This window comes from Artemia franciscana, chromosome 15, assembly GCF_032884065.1.
Source record: "Artemia franciscana chromosome 15, ASM3288406v1, whole genome shotgun sequence".
NCBI classification, from domain to species: Eukaryota; Metazoa; Arthropoda; class Branchiopoda; order Anostraca; family Artemiidae; genus Artemia; species Artemia franciscana.
Window position 1 is genome coordinate 38,690,414 of NC_088877.1, and position 21,195 is coordinate 38,711,608.

General features: G+C 36.1%; 1 protein-coding gene across 1 annotated transcript in view; it reads right to left on the reverse strand.

Moving 5' to 3' along the window:
* LOC136036443 (uncharacterized) overlaps positions 1-21,195 on the reverse strand; it is an 89,204-nt gene that overhangs the window by 28,095 nt on the left and 39,914 nt on the right. Inside the window, exons 4-5 of the mRNA XM_065718685.1 lie at positions 18,179-18,304; positions 11,237-11,417 (exon numbers count right to left, since the gene is read on the reverse strand). Of these exons, the coding sequence (XP_065574757.1) occupies positions 11,237-11,417; positions 18,179-18,304 (307 nt within the window). The remainder of the gene's footprint in view (positions 1-11,236; positions 11,418-18,178; positions 18,305-21,195) is intronic.

Genomic DNA, 21,195 nt, shown 5'->3' on the forward strand with positions numbered 1-21,195 from the left:
CCTGATAACTAGGGATCCTTAAAGCCCTGGTTAAGATTTCAGATAGGCATTGGAAACCCAAAAGTAAAAAAGTACAGCATAATCTGTACTTATCATCAAGTCTAGTTGTGAGTGTATAATCCCTTCTTCTTGATTAATCAAAATATCATTCCGTATATGAAAAGGTTGTCCCCACCTCAACACCTAGCTCTTTACGCTAAGGTTTGACTCTTTCTCACGACTCTACTTTTTAAAGCAATAAAAAAAACTTTAGCGTAAAGAGCGAAAGTTTGTATTAGTAATAAATGTAAGTAACTTACAAATTAACTTACGTAACGAACTTCTAGATTTGTATATTTTTATTACGTACATGAGGGGGTTCACCCCCTAGTAAATACCTCGCTCTTGACACTATTAAATAAAATAAAACAAGTTTTTCAACTGAAAGTAAGGAGCGACGTTAAAACTTAAACCGAACAGAAATTATTCCGCATGTGAAAGGTGTTGTCCCCTCCTCAACGCCTCGTTCTTTATGCTAAAGTTTGACTCTTTCTCACAGCTCTACTTTTTAAAACAATAAAAACTTTAGCGTAAAGAGCGAGATGTTGAGGAGGGGACAACCCCTTTCATATGCGGAATAACTTCTCTTCGTTTTAAGTTTTAATGTAGCTCCTTACTTTCAATGGAAACAACTTGTTTTTTATTTCATTTCTGAACGTTTTTGAATTATTGCATGTTTTGATTGTGGCTCACGGCACGTGAATAATTTATAAGAAAATTGCATATTATTTTTCTTTTTGCTAAATGACTTTCTCATGGTTTTGATAGGACGATTTTGATAAAAAAGGGGGTGGGGGAGGAGTCCTAGTTGCCCTCCAAGTTTGGTTGCTTAAAAAGGTGACTAGAACTTTTTTTTTATTGCGAACGTTTTTATTAGAAACAAATATACGTAACTTACGAGTTACCTTACGTAACGAACTTCTATATTTGTATATTTTTATTATATATTTATATATATAGATATGAGGGGGCTAACCCCCTCGTCAATACCTCGCTCTTTACATTAAAGCTTAAATTTTGTCCCAATTCTTCAAGAATTACCCCTGAATCACAAAGACCGTAGAATAAATAGTTGAAATTACTAAAAATACCTTATTGTCAAGAGGGGGAGACGAACCCCTTAAATACGTAATAATTTCTTTTCGTTTTAGGTTTTAATGCTGCTCCTTACTTGCAGTTGAGAAGACGTTTCTTTTATTTATTTTCTCATTGGTTTTTTTTTAAATAATTTTAGAAAATCCTGCAACTAATTTATGAAAATTATCTTCCCCCGTGATAAATTCCTCCATGAAAATCCTCCCACTTAACGCCCTTTCCCGAGTCCCCCCTCTCAGCATGAGAAAATTCCCCCTAAAAACGTCTGTTCTGTACACACCCCAATAACCCTTACTATATGTAAACAATGGTCAAAATTTGTAACTTGCAGACCCTCCCCGGGAGACTGTGGGGGCTTAATTTATCCCAAAAGACATAAATATTAAGTTTTCCGACTATGCTGAAAAAACTGCTATCTCAAAATTTTAATCCGGTTACTTCGGGAAAAATGGGCGTGGGAGAAGGCCTAGGTGCCCTCCAATTTTTCGGTCACTCAAAAAGGGCGCTAGAACGTTTCATTTCCGTTAGAATGAGCTCTCTTGCGACTTTCTAGGGCTACTAGGTCGATAAGACCGCCTCTTCGAAGAAAAATAAAAAAAATAAAATAAACACGCATCTGTGATCTCTCTTCTAGCAAAAAAAAATTAATACTGTGAAAAAATACTTTGTAGATAGGAGCTTGAAACTTCTACAGTAGGGTTTTCTGAAACGCTGAATTTGATGGTGTGATTTTTGTTAAGATTCAATGACTTTTGGGGGGTGTTTCTTCCTATTTTCTAAAATAAGGCAAATTTTCTCAGGCTCGTAACTTTTGATGGGTAAAACTAAACCTAATGAAACTTATATATTTGGTATTAAAATTCCGTTTTTTAGAGTTTCGGCTACTATTGATCCGGGTCGCTCCTTACTACAGCTCGTTACCACGAACTGTTTGAAAAGCAGGAATTTTGTTCTGATTCTTTAAGAATGACCCCTGAATCACAAAAGCCGTTGAATAACTAGTTGAAATTACCAAAAATAAGTGACGTCTCGTGGAGGAGACGAACCCCCTTATTTACGTAATAATTTCTGCTCTTCTTGGGTTTTAATGCTGCTCCTTACTTCCATCTATTTTTTTTAAATAATGCTAGAAAATCATGCATTTTCTGCATGATTTTCATGCAGAAAATCATGATGGAAATTATCTTCCCTCATGATAAATTACTCCATAGAAAGATCCTTCCACATAACCCCCTCCCTCAACCTACCTCCCCCCCCCCTCAACACGAAAAGTCTACCTGAAAACGTATATACACTTCCCAATAACCCTTTCTATATGTTAATAGTCGTCAAAGTTTGTAACTTGCAGCCCCTTCCCGGGGACTGTGGGGGATCAAGTAGTCCCAAAAGACATAAATAATAGGTTTTTGACTATATTGAACAAAATGGCTATCTCAGAATTTTGATCCGGTGACTTTGGGAAAAAATGAGCGTGGGAAGGGGTCTAGGTGCCCTCCAATTTTTAGGTCACTTAAAAAGGGCACTACAGCTTTTAATTTCCGTTAAATAAGTCCTTTTCCGACATTGTAGGAATATTCGGTCGATATGATCAACCTTGGGAAAAAAAATAAATAAACACGCATCCGTGATCTGTCTTCTGGCAAAAAATACAAAATTCCTCATTTTTTAGATAGGAGCTTGAAACTTTACAGTATGGTTCTCTGATACGCTGAATTTGATGGTGTGATTTTTGTTAAGATTAAATGACTCGTGATGGTGTTTCTCTCTATTTTCCAAAATAAGACTAATTTTCTCAGGCTCATAACTTTTGATAGAAAGAACTAAACTCGATGAAACCTATTTATTTAAAATCACCATAAAAATGCGATTCTTGTGATGGAATTATTGGTATTAAAGTTCCGTTTTTTAGAGTTTTGATTAACTGATGGTTTACTGATTTGGTTTACTCGTTTGATTTCTGATAACTATAATTTATGGATCTCATTCCCTTAAAGGGCTTTAACTGTACTTTAACCTTATATTCTCTAATAGAGCTTTAATATTAATTGTGCTTATACCTTGAATATGCTTAGTGAGCATTAGCTCCCTGCCAAGTATTTTTGGAACACGATAATTAATTCTAGTTGAAGTTCTGAATACGGAGATCCAAACCATTCTTTGATCCCTCACAGTGATAGGACTTTACTTAGACACTAGCAATTACTTATCATTAAGGTTCATTTATATCTTGTAATGTGTTCTCTCGGCCTTATTACAACGAAGTATAGACATCTCCATCCTCATAAGATTCCTATTTGTCTACATTTCCCATTTGATTATTTGGCTTGTTCCCACCCTATATGTCTAAGATTTCGATGCTCGTCTGTGTAGATGCAGCGATGATAAGAATGCAGCAGTATATTCCCCAACAGAGGTCAACATATTAAAAATCTCCAAAAATTAACAACTATGAAATTTACTCCTGCATCTCACCACTTTTGGTCAAGATCTTCCCATTTTACAAAATGCCATAGTAACAAGAATTTAACAGGCCACCTCAAAAGAACAATATCTTATCCCTCTAAGAATAAAAAAAGGACAATAGCTCTTACTTTACAGCAATTCTTGTTAAAACCCAAAAATTCTTCTCGCTAATGTCCTGATGACAATATTCTTGGGGCTTGCTCCCTCAGGTATGCTAGATAAGGAAAAAATCTCCAAAAGCCAAAATATAAAATCAATTTCTACTTTACACCATGTTAGGTCAAAACCTGGCAGCTAACTCTGGTATAAGTCGTGGAGAGAAGAATTTGGGGCTCTTTTCCTCTAATACAAGCCCAAATGGGTATGGACTCCCAAAATTAACAAGTCGGACAGTTACTCTCTCTTATAGTCAATTTTGGCTTATATTTGAGCACTGACTCGGTTAGACATCCTAGAGACAAGAATTAAAGAGCCCATCCTCATAAGATCAGACCGATATCACCAATAGGCATAAATAGGACACAAGTTTGTATTTTTCCATCAATCCTCGTTAATTTCTGACAACTGTTGATGTAAGTTGTTTCCACTATATTGACTTATTCTGAGGCATGCCTTTGTCAAACATAATAGCTGTAATTACAATTTAATGGAAAAGCCAAAAACCATTCCCTAGTACATCTTGATTGACAACTAATAGGTATTCTGGAGGGATACGGCCCTAAATCTAATAAAATAAAATCACCAGGCAGTTATATTTTCGCGGTCTCATCAGTTTCTTTTCAAACAACGGTAGAAAGTAGCCTTGTGGTTTGAAAGCCAAAGCTAACTCCCTTAACATAACTCTAAAAGTCGAGTTGCTGAAGTGTATTATAGACTTCCATTCTTGCTGTTCATGAATGATCTTTACGCGATATTGACCCTCTCATACACTTTGTAATCTTGGCTGACGATGCCGACATTTTTATAGCTGCTGAATACACCTCTGCATTGAAAATTAAAACAAAGAAGATGCTAAAAAAAAATTGCAAAATTAGTGCAATGTTAATTGCATGGTACGGAATGCCCCTAAAAGTTCGTTCATTCTCTTCCGGAATAGTCGCAAGATAACCCAACAGCACCTTAATTTCTTATTAATAATACAAAACTTCCTCATACAAAGATGACAAAATTCCTTGGCTTGATTTCTTTACTTGGACTCTGGCCCTAATGTTCAAGCAACACATCAGTTATCTCATTTCTATTTTCACTCGCCAAATAGCTATTTTCTACAAAGCTAATAACTTTCTACGCTATGAATTCTGCTTTATTGTTGCAATGTTTTGGGTAATACAAGAATGTCAAATCTAAAATCATTAAAAATATCACAGAATAAAACCGTTAAAACTGTTTTCAGGCTTCCTCGAAGGTATCCTACCTCTGATCTATATATAACTACTGAATTGACTGAAGTTGCACATCTGATTAAGCTTGCTAAACTAAGACTTGCCCACACTGCCTGACAAAGATTTTTACCCGATAATCTCTCACACTTTTGCACTCCTTGCTCCTCTGTGAATCCTGAACGTCCACTCCACTCTCACTCAAACCAAGTTTTCCCGCCCTGCCAGAACACCGGCTTCATTCCCGAATCCCCGATTTTCATTTCTATTATGCTTTAAAATTCCTTTCCCGAAACTTTGGAAAATCAAGAGAGCTTCTCGTCCCTTAAAATAAAAATTCTTAGAACATTTGACATTTTCTTCCCGTAATATTTTTCAAATCTATTTCACATTATTTGGGTCTCTATCATTTACTCACTGTGTTGTCTTCTTTCGTTCTTACAATTTCCTCTTTATTTTGATTTTTATTTTTTTTAATGAAAATTGAATTGAACTAAGTTTAATAGAGCTTCTTGAGAGCTTCTAATCGCTTAAAATATAAATCCGTACAGTGTATTGAAATTTTCCTTCCACATTAATTTTCAATTGTATTTTGATTAAGTGTCTCTATGATCTATTAATTGTATTTTTTCCCTTTCGTTTTTATGGCACTTGGTATTAATTAAGTGACATACAGCGATCACAAATTCTGTCGGTCTGTATGTCGGTGTGTCTGTCCCGGTTTTGCTACTTTTGGCACTTCCAGGTAAGCTAGGACGATGAAAAATGGCAGGCGTATCAGGAACCAGACCGGATTACATTAGGAATTTTCGTTTCCCCGATTCGACCATCTGGGGGGGGGGGTAAATCGGAAAAATTAGAAAAAAGGAGGTATTTTTAACTTACGAACGGTGATTGGATCTTAATGAAATTTTATGTTGGGAAGGATATCGTGTCTCAGAGCTCTTATTTTAAATCCCGACTGGATCAGGTGACATTGGTGGGGAGTTTGGGTGGGGAACCTAAAATCTTGGAAAATGCTTAGAGTGGAGGGATCGGGATGAAACTTGGTGGCAAAAATAAGCACAAGTCCTAGATACGTAACTGACATAACCGGAACGGATCCGCTCTCTTTGGGGGAGTTGGGGGGAGGGTTAATTCTGAAAAATAAGGTATTTTTAACTTATGAAGGAGCGACCAGATCTTATTGAAATTTGATGTTTTGAAGGATAATAGTGTCTCAAATCTCTTATTTTAAATCCCGAACGCATCCCGTGACATTGGGTAGTTATGGGGGAGTCTAAAATCTTGGAAAACGCTTAGAGCCGAGGGATCGGGATGAAACTTGGTGGGGAAAATAATCACAAGTCCTAGATGCGTGCTTGACATAACCGGAACGGATCTGCTCTCTTTGGGGGAATTGGGGGAGGGTTAATTCTGAAAAATTAGAAAAAAGGAGGTATTTTTAACTTACGAAGGAGTAATCAGATCTTAATGAAATTTTATGTTTGGAAGGAAATCTTGTCTCAGAGCTCTTATTTTAAATCCCGACTGGATCCGGTGAAAATAGGAGGAGTCGGGGGGACCTAAAATTATGGAAAACGCTTAGAGTGGAGGGATTGGGATGAAACTTGGGGGGAAAAAATAAGTACAAGTCCTAGATACTTGATTACATAACTGGAAAAGATCCGCTCTCTTTGGGGGAGTTCGGGGGGAAGGGTTACTTCTAAAACATAAAAAAGAGGTATTTTTAACTTACGAAGAAATTATCGGATCTTTATGAAATTTTTTATTTAGAAGGACCTCGTAACTCAGATCTCTTATTTTGAATCTCGACCGGATCCAGTGTCGTTGGGGGGGGGGGGGTTGGGGGGTTCTGGAAATCTTGGAAAACGCTGAAAGCGGAGAGATCAGGATTAAACTTGGTGGGAAGAATAAGCACGAATAAGACATGAGATTCATGTCTCAGAGCTCTTATTTCAAATACCGACCAGATCTGTTCAGATTGGGAGAAGTTGGAGGGGGAAACCAAAAATCTTGGAAAACGCTTATAAATGTTGTAGATTCGTGATTGACGTAACCGGACTGGATCCACTCTCTTTGGGGGAGTTCGAAGTATGGTATTCAGTGTTTTGGCGAGTTTAGTGCTTCTGGACGTGCTAGGACGATAAAAATTGGTAGGTGCATCAGGGGGCTGCACAAATTGACTTGATAAAGTCGTTTTCCCTGATTCGACCATATGGGGGGCTGAAGGATTCTTAAAATTTTCCTAGAGCTCACGCCATATGAGCTCTTGGCCCTTCCGACCTCGTCACAAGTGCCATATGAACTCTTAGCTCTTGTTTACATTACCGTCTTTATTTTCACCTTTTTTGGTATTTACTTGCTCTGTCTTCATATTTGGTTGTTTTTTAATTTTATTACTCATCTTTGTTTTGTTTTTTGGCTGACACAAGCTATGCTTTTGAGTCGAACCTAAGTAGCCGATTATGTTTTTAAATTGATTGATTGATTGATTTAGTTTTGATTTTAACTGACACTACTTTTATAAAAATCATAATTACAGAGAATGCCTTGTCTCCTTGTTCTTTTGAAAAGTAGACCCAATACTTACAGTTTAATTTGACTCTCCCGCTTTCTCTATTGGTTATATATTCAGAGGTCATTCAGTAGAAAAAGTTACTAGAAAAGCGGCTGGAAATATGAGATATTATGGCAGTATTTTATTGTTTATTAAGCAGGGTTGTTTACAAAATTATTTACGTATTCCTAGCAATTCAGAAAACATTGCATGGGTTCAAATTCCTCTTAAAAAGGGCAAAAGATTGATGATGCTTGGAGCTATATATAGCTCCTGAGAATAGTTCATATAGTAACGAATTGACATGGGATCTGCTTGAGGAAGAGATACGACATTTACGTAGTCCAAATGAAAATGCTTATTTTTTAGTTGTGTGGGGTTTTAACACTTATATTGGGCTGTGTAACGAAATGAACGAAGTTTCTTTTATAGGAACGCCAGATTTGATACATAATATTTGTAAGACATCTAGAAGTAACAAGGACTTGAAAAGAAAGGTTAATTGTTGGGGTAAGAGGAATCTAGAGCTATGCTCTGATTGTGCTCTTGTGGTTGGAAATGAAAATTCTGTAAGGATGCAGAGGTGGATGAGATTACCTGTCTATCAGGGAAAAATCCAAGCATAATTGACTATATATTGGTTGGAATGGAGCTTGTGAAAACACAGTGTGCGTCGAGGTTCTAAGTATCATAGGGCCGAATCATTTTCCAGTGGAGGTTAAACTAATCCTTATAAATGGAATCGTGGGAAAAACAAACGTAGTGAAGAAGAGTAATGATGATTTCGAAAAAAATATTATTATAAGAAGCCTTTAAAGACCTAGTGGAGTGGTGAGGAGCTAAAGTTGTTTGAAAATGAGCTTTTAAGATCCGAGGCAATTGAAAGGTTTGAAATTATATACAAATCACCAATGGATGTTGATATAACTCTAAGCGAATTGGGTTCAGTTAATTATAATTGTGCTCAAAAGTCTGAATGGTTAAATAAGAAAATAAATGTAAATTTCTTTGACAATGAGTGTAAAGTGATGAAAAATTATTTAGAAGATTTACTAGAGGCAGTTAGAAATTACTCTTCATCTGAGGAAAATCACAAATTATTGTTGAGATTCAAAGAAAAAAGAAGAGAATACAAAAAGTTTGATATAAAGAAAAAAGTGGTAGAAGCTTATAAAAGAACTGAAGGAGCTTGAGTAGAGCTTTTAATTTGGGTAATACAAAATATTTCTGGTCAAAAATGAAATTAAACGATAACAAAAGAAAGGCCCGATCAGATATCCCACCAGCCGATACTTGGTCAAGTTATTTAGAAAGTACAGAAAGGGAGTGTGTAGAATTAAGTAATGAAAATTGGAGCGATTTTGTGTTGTTCCCTATGAGAGAAAAGGACTATGATTTGGTAAGAGAAGTTTTGTCAAAAGAAATTAGGAAAGTTGTCAGGAATATGAAAGGAAGATATGGACCAAGAACAGATAGAATACCAGCAAGTTTGATAAAGAGGTCACGTAGTTTGATATTGCCTGTGTTAGTTTACATATTTAATAGAATTATTAGTAATTGAGTTTGGACTTCTACAAGGAGGACATCTATATTGGTACCTATACTTAAAGGTATGAGTCCCATGGATCATGAGAGTTATAGACTGATAGCCTTAGCTCCTATATTTAGCAAAATTTTACAGAAAATTTTAGATAGCCGGTAAAATGATTGGCAAGAGGGTTTTGGAGTTGTGAAAGAAGAACAGGGAGGTTTTAGAAAAGGCCCCGGGTTTTAGAAAAGGATTATTTTAGTACTACGGATAGAGTGTCTATTTTAAGTGGATTAATTGAAAAGTATGGATCAGGAACAATTAAGTTATATGTTGCATTTTTGGACTTAAAGAAAGTGTTTGATAAGTTAATTTTGCTTAAAAAATGCCTAGATGATGTGGGGCTACCGTCTTGTTTTATTCGTTTGGTTGTAAATACGTATTTAAAACTAGTACAATAGTAAGAGTACGTGAGTCGGGTCTTTCGAGGCCTACTAAAGTTAAGAAAGGAATAAATCAGGGAGGTGCCATGTCACTTCGACTTTTGGTCTTTTTATTAATGACATTGTTGAATTTTTAGCAAAAAAATGGGCTCCAACAGTGGGATTAAGTATTAAAAACTTCTCAGTTCTGTTGTTTGCAGATGACGCTGCTCCAGTGGCGAATTCGGCACATAACTTTAACAGAAGCTATCGGATTTAACAGAAGATTTTCTAACGATGAAATGCCTTCAGGTGAATGTTCAGAAATCAAAAGTGGTTATATTTAACAATAGGACTGATAAATGTGAAGGTAAATTTAGGTTTAAGGGGGAGGAGATACAATTTGTGGATAAAATTAAGCATCTTAGATATATTTTTCTAAGTAATGAAGATGGAATTCACACATAAAGGACACGTTAAACCGCTTACACTTTTCCAGAATAATATAATGGGAATAAAAAATTTGTCGTTACATAAACATGTTGCGACAAGCATTGATACTTACCGCTATTCGTAATAAAAAATAAATAAAATAAATAAAGGGTCTTTTTATCAAGAATAATGCCCATCTTACATTAAGGAGCAGAGGTTTGGGGGCATGAGAAATTGGCTCAGCTAGAAAGTATTCAATTAGAGTACTTTAAGAGATTGTTCGGGCTGCATAGAACAACTCATTCCCAGTTTTTAAATCACACTCTAGGTATATGGCCATTAATAAATTACAGACTAGTCTCAATGATTAAATTTTGGTTGAGAGTCGTCCAGCTACCGAGGGACAGGTTGCTTAAGGCAGCTTATGAAGATTTTATCACGCAGGGGAAAAAAAGATCATGGCCAATAAAAATAAAAAAAATTTAGACAAAACAGGGTTTTCCTATGTTTGGAATGAAGGTAGAGGACCAGTGGATATAAATACAAATTGGGAGAATGAGATTAAGATAGTACTAGAGAATCAAATGATTAAAAATCGAGTGAGGAGATAATAAAATCAGAAACATTAAAGCTTTATAAGGATGTTAAGGTGGTTTGTGGAGAGGAGTTCTACTTTAAGCTGAAATTACCAGCTAGATATTTGACGTTGAAGATGCAGCTCAGGACGGACTGCCTGCCAATTAGTGCAAGATTTAAAATATATTCTAAAGAAAGATGCTCCAATGGAGACAGATATACTTGCCCTCTTTGTAGAGATAAAGACAATTATTTAACGCATTGCTTAAGCTGGTGCCAGGGGCTCTCTACGATAAGGGAAGGGAAACTTGAAAATAATGAGTTGATACTTCCAGGTGTCTGGTACGTCGCATCAGTTTATTTGTAGAGTAGCAAGGTATTTTGAAATTTTGTTAAATAAAAAAAAAGTATAAAATATGTAAAAAAAATATCAGTATAAAGTAAATGTTATATTTTATTTATGCATTTTTTCGAGTGTTAAATGTCCTTTTCAATGACTGTTTTTTTCAAGTAATAAGTACTAGTATTAGGTTAATGCAGTGTTTTATTTAAGTTTCTTATGATGATCACTGATCAAACTATTTGTGTCTTTTGTTTATGTTATTGTACTGTGTTCATGGTTGTACATTTGGCTTAAAAATACATATATTTATCTATCTATCTATCTGCTTCTACTGAATTAGCATTTAGAATTTCTTTTTATGATCTACTTTATATTAATATTTATATTCGCTGTACTGACCTGCGTTTCCAACAATGGAGCGACCTGGTTCAACTATTATTTTGAATTCAGGTGAGACTTCCTGTCGAATAGCACTGATCATATCAGATGGCTGGGGTAAAACATCTTCCCCTGTGTAGTCGATTCCAAGACCTCCTCCAAGGTTCAGATACTCCAGATTAGGAAAACCATCCTGGCGAAGCTAAATAAAGACGATGTTTTATATATGAGTCTTGCATTGGTAGCCCTCTATATTCCTTTAAAGCTACGTTTTGTCAAAAGGCTGCCATTCATAATCAAAAGTTTCAGGGATGTTTAAACAAGAAATTTGCAGCCCCTTGAATCTGTCTTAGGTATATTCATGTCTCAAAAGTGTAATCTTCTAAGACTGTTGCTTTAAGTTGTTTCAAAACTATGGAGTTTTTATGGCGTTGCCACATTTTCGTTCGTGTTACGTGCCAAACTATAAAAACAAGTTTACATAGGAATTCCTTAAATTTGAAAACAGTTTTCATTCCTTACCTTAGACCTTAGTTCCTCCAGTGCCTCCGGATGCACTTAGGGCCTCGGTAAGTAGCCTGCAATCTTCACTCATGTGAGCCACTTTGTATATGTGTTCCCACTCTGGAATGAGAATTGTCCGGAGGGCTCTTCTGACACGTTCATATGTCCTACAGAGCGTGTTCTTTGGTCTTCCTCGGCGACCGATGCCTTCCGGTTGCCAATGGAGGAGCATTTTTGGAAGTCTGTGATCTGGCATGCGGAGGATGTATCCAAGGTGTCACCATCTACGTTTTCTTACAACAGTTGCGATATCTGGCTGGCCTGTGTGGGTACTGACCTTGCCATTGTTGACACGGCCTTACCAACTGATACCAAGGATTCGGAGAAGACAGTTATTCTCAAAGGTGGTAAGGCGTTTCTCCAGTTCCCCAGGTAGCTTAAAGTATTCCATAACGTAACTAAGGACAGACAGTATATTGCTCTGGAACAGCCTGATTTTCAACTTCAGCGAGTAAACGGTAGATTTCCAGACAGGTAAAAGTCTCTGAAATGATGCGTTGGCCAAGCCTATCCTTGTGTGCAATTCTTTTTCAGAGTCACCACAGGAAGTGAATGTACTCCCTAAGCACTTCAAGTCTCTCACCCGTTCGGATTCCGATGGGTTATCTACTGATTCACATAGCTTTTGTCCTTGGGGCGCTGATGTGGAGTCTGAAGTGCTCAGTTTTCTCTGCGAGTTTGTTCAAAAATTCCTGAAGCTTCTGGTTGTCGGCTTCTAGGATCCCAACATCGTCAGCAAAGTTGACGTCCTGAAGAAACTTTCCTGCAATCAGATTCCATGCCCACTTGTCCCTTTAAAGATGTAGTCTAAAACAAAGATAAAGAGGAGAGGTGACGGAACACAGCCTTGCTTGACGCCAGACATCAGCTTGAAGCAGCGTGTGTTGTCGTTCGATGTTTTAACATCGAACATTCGGTCTCTTCGTACATCGCAACTATTTGACAGATTATCTTCCCGAGAATGCCGTAAAACCACAAAACTCTTCACAAGGTTTGACAATCTACTCAAACCTTTCCAAAGTCCAAGAAGAGTATATACTTCAATGTCTCCATTCGTTACATTCCTCAAGCATTGTGCGTACTCTAAATAAGATCGGCATAAGATCTTTTTGGCCGAAATCCATGCTGTTCTTCATGTGAGTGACGATCAAAAACAGCTTGGAGTCTTCCTAATATTATCGTCGTGAAGAGCTTTGCAGGGATCGAGAGAAGATTGATTCATCTATAGTTACCGCATTCTTTCGCGTCTCCTTTTTTGAAGACTCTGACTAAGATCCCTGTTCTCCAGTATTTAGGGAACTTTTCGGTCTGCCAAAGGAGCGAAAAGAATGATAGCCAGATTACCAGGGCTCGACGCAGGCTGAACTTAATCATTTCAGCCGAAATGCAGTCTCTATCAGGGGCCTCCCCGTTCTTAAGGTCTTCAGCTGCTGAGAATAACTCTTCGGCTGCTGGCTTTTCATCACCGATGAGAAGACTGAAGAGAGGTTTGTCTGGTATATACGGCGGGACCGCTGGCGTTTGGAAATTAAGTAGGGCTTTGAAATAAGTCGCGCATCGTTCGTTTTGTTCTTCTGTATCTGTCACTAGCCTTTCATTTTCATGTTTCACCGGTCATTCTTGGATACTTGATACTTGGATACTCGTGTGTCTCCACGGCTCGCTTCTTCTTCGGCTTGTTTGGCCTTTCGCTCAAGTATTGCCGTCTGTAAGATCTGGCATATTTTCTTTACATTTCTATCAGCTGCTTTATAGGCCAAGCTCTTGGTCACCTCTGAGTGACCATTTTCCCCAAGGGGGTTCGACTTCCGTTTCTTGCGATTTTCTATGATATTTCAGGTTTTTGTAGATATCCACCGTTGCTTAGCCGGCTTTCCGGACCCGAGGGTTTCTTCGGCTGTATCTGTGTAGCTTTTACAGATCGTCTCCCAAGCTTCTTCAGCGTCTTCTGGTAGGCTATTTAGGGGTTCAAATTCACTGGACAGTTTGATGCCCAGCAAATATCGGACGCTTTTGTCACTTAGTTTGTCCACGTCAAAACTTCTGAGTATTTCCGTCTTCAGTGTCCGATTATTAGACCTCAGCTTCAATTTCAGCGTTGGGACACCTAGTTCGTGGTCTGAACCAACGTCGGCACTTAGGAAACTTGAAACATCTTTTAAGCTTGTTTGCCATCTCTGGCGGATCAGGAAGTGGTCAATTTTATTTTTGACGTGCCATCTGGGGATGTCCAAGAGTATTTGTGGATACCTTTATGTTGAAAAAAAAAACATAGCGCCGATCATCAAATCATTCCCCCAAGCGAAGCTGACAAGTCGATTTCCATTCTAGTTTATAGTGCCAAGTCCTTGGTGGCCAATCACTTCAGGGCAGTAGGATACGTCTTGGCCAAAATTTGTGATGAGATCGCTTGCGATACAGGTCACGTTCTGGAGTGGATTGAATCGATCCCAAACTTGAGGTTGTCGTAGAAATCATCTTTAAGGGTGTAAACAGCATCATTTTGGGTGCCTAGCACACGATCAACGACAATTTGGCGTGGTTAGAAACAGATTTTGCATACAGTATTCTTTGACTGATGGTTTTCTATGCGCAGAAGGCTTTTGTCGCTTTTGAACCTAATATTGCTACTACTCCGGCAAAGCGACTTTCAGTTTTTTCTCTGCACAAGACTTTAAACAGCGTATGGTCACCACTGATTTTCTTCTCGACGCAGCCTTTCCGTCTTGGTTCCGAAATGGTGACTATGTCAAGGCCAAACTTTTCGTATTCGCAAAAGACTTGTTTTGTTTTTGACAGTGCTGACATGGTTCTAACATTCTATAGGCTGATCTTAAACGGTTTGTTCGCATTCAAAAATTTGGTCATGGGGCTCGCATGGCTCATCATCAGATTTAGAGGCTGGGGTCCGATGCTTGTCGTTGAAGTTTCATTATCAGTCCTTGTTTTACAGGGATAGCTTACTTGCCCAACGTCCAATCGATTTCTTTGGCTCGGCTAGGTGCAAGGACGCCAGTTCCTTACTGTTGGGCTGGAATCCAACAGACCTACCTAACATAGAGGCCGTTGTCTAAATCTGGATCTTCTGCCCTATTTCGCAGTTTCCCTCCTGGAGAGGATCCTCCCACGATGGTATCCTATAGTACCATAAAATTTAACTCATCACTGGAAGAAGGCTTGCAAATAACGGGGCATGTCCACACACCGGTGAGACCTGCCTACTGTGCATCAGAAGGGCCTTCTTCCTCCTCCACCTGTATCTATGGCCCCTGAGCAAGAGTACCCCGGTTTTAATTTATGGACCCACATGTGCTAGGTCCCCTTGGCCCGCCCCTCCCTTTAGGGGAGGTACCCTATTTATCTCGAGGATGTTCTCCTATCCGCTACTGCGGACACGCTGAGTGGCCTGAAGAGGGCCCCCACTGAGAAGGTGACTCAGTAAGGTTTTCATTCATAAAAGTAAAACATTAACAGTATGAGGATTCCCAAACACAATTACATCTTTAAATAGAAGCCATATCTGCTTAAACTGTTTGACACCATATGTTTTTTGCTTATTTTTGACTAATTTTTGCTGGTTTTTAATTTTAGGCCCGTTGCAGCCCAAACCCACTGAGGCGATATGGAAGTCTTTTTCATTAATGTCGAATTCTCAATGTATACTAATAACAAAAAAAAAACTTATTTTTGTATACAATGTATACTGGCCCTTATATTTCTTCTGAACCAATTCAAAAAATCTGGTTGTATTTTCACTGTCATAAAAAAAAATTCAAAAACAAATTTGACCTAAAAAGCAAAAAAATTCACAGCATATGTTTCTTGCTTATTTTTGGCTTGTTTTTAATTTTTCGGCCACTGCAGCCCAAACCCACTAATTTTGAAAAAATATATGCCAAGTATATTTCTATTTTACCAATTCGAAAAATCTGATGTGATTTTCCTTGTTATAGAAAAGTAAAAAAATAATTGCACAAAAAAAAATCAACAGTAGGATGATTTGCTAAGAAGCGACAACTTTAAACGTCTTATGCTTATTTTTGGCCAATTTTCGCTTATTTTTAATTTTGCTCCTGCTGCAACCGACTGAAGGACACACCTTAATCTCTTTTTTTTTACTCGTTGACTCGTATGGCCAGATGATAATTCTCACCAAGTTCCATCTACGGAGTGTCTGAGGAAAACTTAGAAATTGAGCTATTAACAACTAATTTTTCCACGTTTTGGCCGAAGCCCCCTTGAAAATTTAATAATGACCTCACTAAGGCCTGAACCTCAGTACATGCATAACTAAAGTTCTGCTGAAGTCAAAACGTTAACAAACAAATACAAGACACTTTGGACTAGGAAATAAAGTCACAAAATTTACTTTTAAAGAAACAGGGCCATAAAATCACTTAAGAAGTAGCCCATTTTTACATGAAGACCTTATTAGCCTAATGCATTTAACTCGACAAAATTAAGTAGATAAACTTGCCAAAAGAGGGTAGAGTCAAGATTACTAAAAAATCTCGGCCTTAAGTCAGGAGTTAGGTGACAAGCTTGCTGCTTGTCTCTGTAAAAAAAAAAATAAAATAAAAATAAAAAAAAATAAGAGCAACGGAAACGTCTATTTGACACCCTAGACACCAGCAATGGCTCTGGACGATCTTAACTTTTTTTTTTTTCATTTCTTGTCGTCATTATTTTTGTATTTTATCCAAGACAGATGTGATAGTGATTAATTTTCGTATTTTAATCTGTATTGAATTGTTCTATTACCATAAATGATGTCATTGCCACAGCTTTCACTTAATTTTTAAAATGTTGATATAATGTCGACATAGGTTCGTGTCGACATAGAAAGTGTAAGTTCAAGTGTCAAATCCAAAATATGAAGTATACTGATGGTATTTATTTTTCTTAGGCCATAGGTTCAAATATTGTTACCCTATCCACCAATTCTGTGGTCTATTACCACATCTCTCACCTAATACCACGTACTCCATCATCTATTACCAATTGTCGTCATTATTTTTGTATTTTATCCAAGACAGATGTGCCAATCAGTAATTTTTGTATTTTAATCTATATTAAATTGTTCTATTATCACAAATGTTGTCATTACCACAGCTTCCACTTAGTTTGTAAAATGTTGACATCAGGTTGTTTTTTTGTTTTTTTTTAGACGAAAGAAAGAATGGTCCGTTGTTAGGTCCGTGTCGACATAGAAAGTGTAAGCTCAAGTGCCAAATTCAAAATATGAAGTATACTGCTGGCATTTGTTTTTCTTAGGTCACAGGTTCAAATATTGTTACCCTATCCACCAGTCCTGTGGTCTATTAACACAAATCTTGTCTAATACCAGACACTCCATTGTCTATTACCAAAATGTGGTCATTATTTTGTATCTGATGCAAGACAGATGTGCCGATGATTAATTTTGTATTTTGATATATTTTAGATTGTTCTATAAAAATAAATAATTCTTTTAATTAAGGTATATAATTGAGAACAAATATATCTAACACTTGACTTTATTTTTAGGGAATTGTGTTAGGGTTCAAAAGAAATTTTCTATGTGTCAAATCTTAAATCTTAAAATTCCTCAAAATTTCAACCCACCAAAAAGGTTGTGTCACTTACTTTACAGGCTCTTTTCGAAAACTCGTTTCATCAACAAAGACTCAACAGAGCAACATACCCTTAAGTTTCTTATTTAGCAAGTTATGCCAAGTTCATGACTTGTCTGAGTGATATTTGATGGTGAGAGCTCTGTTGTACTACTTCTTTTTTTTTCCTTTGCTTGATTGTATTTGCTTAAATACTTTGTCGCTTTATTTCACTTTTATTTCTTTTCTAAAAACGTTATTGCACAGAAAAATTGAAAGAAAAGACTCGTGAAGCATTATTTTTTCTACATTGCTATTTCAAAATAGCAAAGGACCAGCTCCTGATTATTTCCCTATACTCTTTGATTTACACTAAAAAGCTTGTATGCCCTTAATTTTGAAATACTGCGTTTTACAAGAAACCGCAGCAATTTTACAGATTTTGGACAACTTTTTACCAACTTTTGAGAGGGAAATGTTATTCCACATGTGATGAAATTCCTTGGCAATCTAAAAAATACGCTCGGGAATCAATTAAACAGTTAATTATTAAAAATGAATTGAGTTAAGAAACGGATTGTTTATTTGGATTTTACTAATTATTCCGAAACAATAATAGAAGTTCAACAGCAGCAAATTGATATAAGCTCATTTGTTATTAGATATGGTAAAGGAGTTGACACCTTCTCGCATCAAATCTGCGATTTTTCGTTATTGTTTTTTTCATTTCTTCTCTGCAAATTAAAATATGTAGTTTAAACAGCTTATTACCACAAGTAGTAGTATATGAAAACTAATTGATATTTACCTTTGTTCCGAGTTTATTCAGAATAATAGCAGCATCTTTAAATATATCTATTGATTTTATTGTGCTACCTAGATGGCAATGTAATCCAACAACTTTGACTCCAGGATGCTTTAAAATTGAAAGTACCTGAAATGAACATTAAATAAAATAAGATCCAGATCACGATCTTTAGTCCAAAAATAAATGATAATTAGACTTGGTCTAATTTTTAAATAGTCGTCGAGCTATAAGCAGAAGAAGCTTGACCGCTTATCTTTTTTTTAATGAAGACGATCGATCAAAGTTTTTTTTTTCTGTTTTCAGAGATCCAAATATAATTAATGAAAAAAAAAGATTTTCTAAGACGATGTTTTCAAAAAAAAAAATTCAAGAACAGCACCAAAACCAAAAAAAAATTATCAGAAACCAAGCCATATAACAATTTGGCAATCAAAAATTACAAAAAGTGCCAAAACAAAAAGAATTTAACATCAATAATGAAGTCATGCTTAAAACGAAAAAAAATTACCCTCGAAGAGACTTCAATAGCCAGAGAATAGTTCGCATTTTACTGAAAACCATGTTTATTTTATCAGCTTCTCCTCATTGTCCAAACTTTAACAGCAATATCACCAAAAAATAGTAGCGCAAGCTAATCAGTATTTACAAATGAGAATTGTGATACCTGTCCCCGTCCCTCCTTCCAAAACTTATACAACCTTGATCGCCATTTATATTTCATTTAAAGCTATAGTTTTTAATTGTCAAAATATAAAGGATGTCAATAAAAAGGAAGAAAATCACCATAACAATCAATTTTTTTTAATTAATTTGGATCCGTTTTAGTTGACATTCTTTTTTCTTGTTGATTAATAAACAAATATTTTGGAAATTTTCCCTTTGTTTTCTGCTTCAAAATTAATATTTTGGCTTGCTATTTAAATTTTGGAGAAAGTTAGAATATTCAGTAAAAATTCTTGAATAGCAATAATTTTGTACAGAAATCTTTAATATAAATTCTGCTGTAATTTTGTTTACTTATAAAAAAGAGGGAATGCAATTCAAATGGGTTTAAGACATGCAAATTTGTCAGCCTCCTAAGGAGTTGAAAGCCACCCTAGTACCTTCTTTTACAACTCTGTATATTGATGATATTGAAAATAGATCGGCCACTTTTCAAACACTTTGTGGTAACAAACTGTAGTAAGGAGTGACCTGGCTCAATAGCAACCGAAACTCTAAAAAACAGAACTCTAAAAAACATCAAAAGAATTCTATTTTTATGCTGATTTTAAATATATAAGTTTTATTAAGTTTTGTCTAACCCATAAAAAGTTACAAGCCTGAGGAAATTTGTCTCATTTTAGAAAATAGGAGGAAACACCCCCCAAAAGTAATAGAATCTTAACGAAAATCATACCATTCAGATTCAACGTATCAGGGAACTCTAATGTAGAAGTTCCTATCTACAAAAATTTCAAGTTCCTATCTACAAAAATGTGAAGTTTTGTATTTTACGTGGGGGTTACATGGGGGGATCTTTCCATGGAGGAATTTATCATGAGGGAAGAGAATTTCTATGAAAAGGCCGCAGGATTTTCTAGCATTATTTCAAAAACAGTGAGAAAATAAATAAAAGAAAAAATTTTTCAATTGGAAGTTAGGGGTAGCATAAAACTTAAAAAGAACAGAAATTATTGCGTGTATGAGGACATTCGTCTTCTCCTCGATACCTTGCTCTTGAGTCTAAAGTATTTTTAATAATTTCAACTATCTATTCTATGGCCTTTGTGATTCCGGTCATGCTTAAAGAAATGGTACAAAATTCAAGCTTTAGCGTAAAAAGAGAGGTATTGACGAGGGGCCGAGCCCCCTCTCATACGTAATAAAAATATACAAATATTGAAGCTCCTTACGTAAGTTAATTCGTAAGTTACGTATATTTATTACTAATAAAAAAGTTCGTAGAAAAAAATGAGAAGTTCTATCTGCCTTTTTAAGTTACCAAAAATTGGAGGGAAACTAGGCCTCCTCCCAATCCCCCTTTTTTTATCAAAACCGTCCAATCAAAACAATGAGAAAGCCACTTAGCAAAAAATTAATATGCAAGTTCTGTTTTAATTATTCATGTGTGGTGAGCCAAAATCAAAACATGCATTAGTTTAAAAACGTTCAGAAATTGAATAAATAAAATAAACAAGTGTTTTCAACTGAAAGTAAGGAGTGACATTAAAACTTAAGCCGAACAGAAATTATTCCGTATATGAAAGGGGTTGTCCCCTCCTCAATACCCCGCTCTTTACGCTAAAGCTTTTCATTGCTTTGAAAAGTAGAGCTGTTTAAAAAGAGTCAAACTTTAGCGTAAAGAGCGGGGCGTGGAGGAGGGGACAACCCCTTTCATATGCGGAATTAAGTTTTAAGTTTTAATGTCGCTCCTTACGTTCAGTTGAAAAAACTTGTTTTTTTGTATTTTTTATTTAATAATATAATAGCCTAGTTGTATTATTTTCTATTGTAATTGTTTGCTTTAGTAAACTGATTCTGAGTTGATTTATTACAAAGACTTCTTAAATAAAAAGAAAATGAAAAAAAGTAAAAAATAAAAAAACAATAATAAAAATAATAATAATAAAAGGATGTCAAGAATCAACACAGCAAGACTTATTTCCCAATTGAGGTTCCCCTTATCCTGAAATTTTAATCGAGATTTCTTTATAGTCTGAAATTTTAAAGCAGATGAGCACAAAAAAATTTTGGTTTTTCATACTAAGAATCCGGTTTTTATCCCCCGTAAAATTCCCCCACCTCCTCCCGTGGCAAAATTGACAAGTTGTTAATGTGGACATTTACCTTTCTGCTAGATTTAACTTACTTGATCCAAATACAACGCGCATCAAGTACTACCAGGAGCTTTGTTTTTGCCAATTTTCCTTGGTAATTTTTCTCTTTCCCTATGCAGAATGTTTAAATGTATTTAAACATGCCTATCAGATGTGTTTACACATCACAGCACACTGTTGTGGAGGTCGTAATGGCTT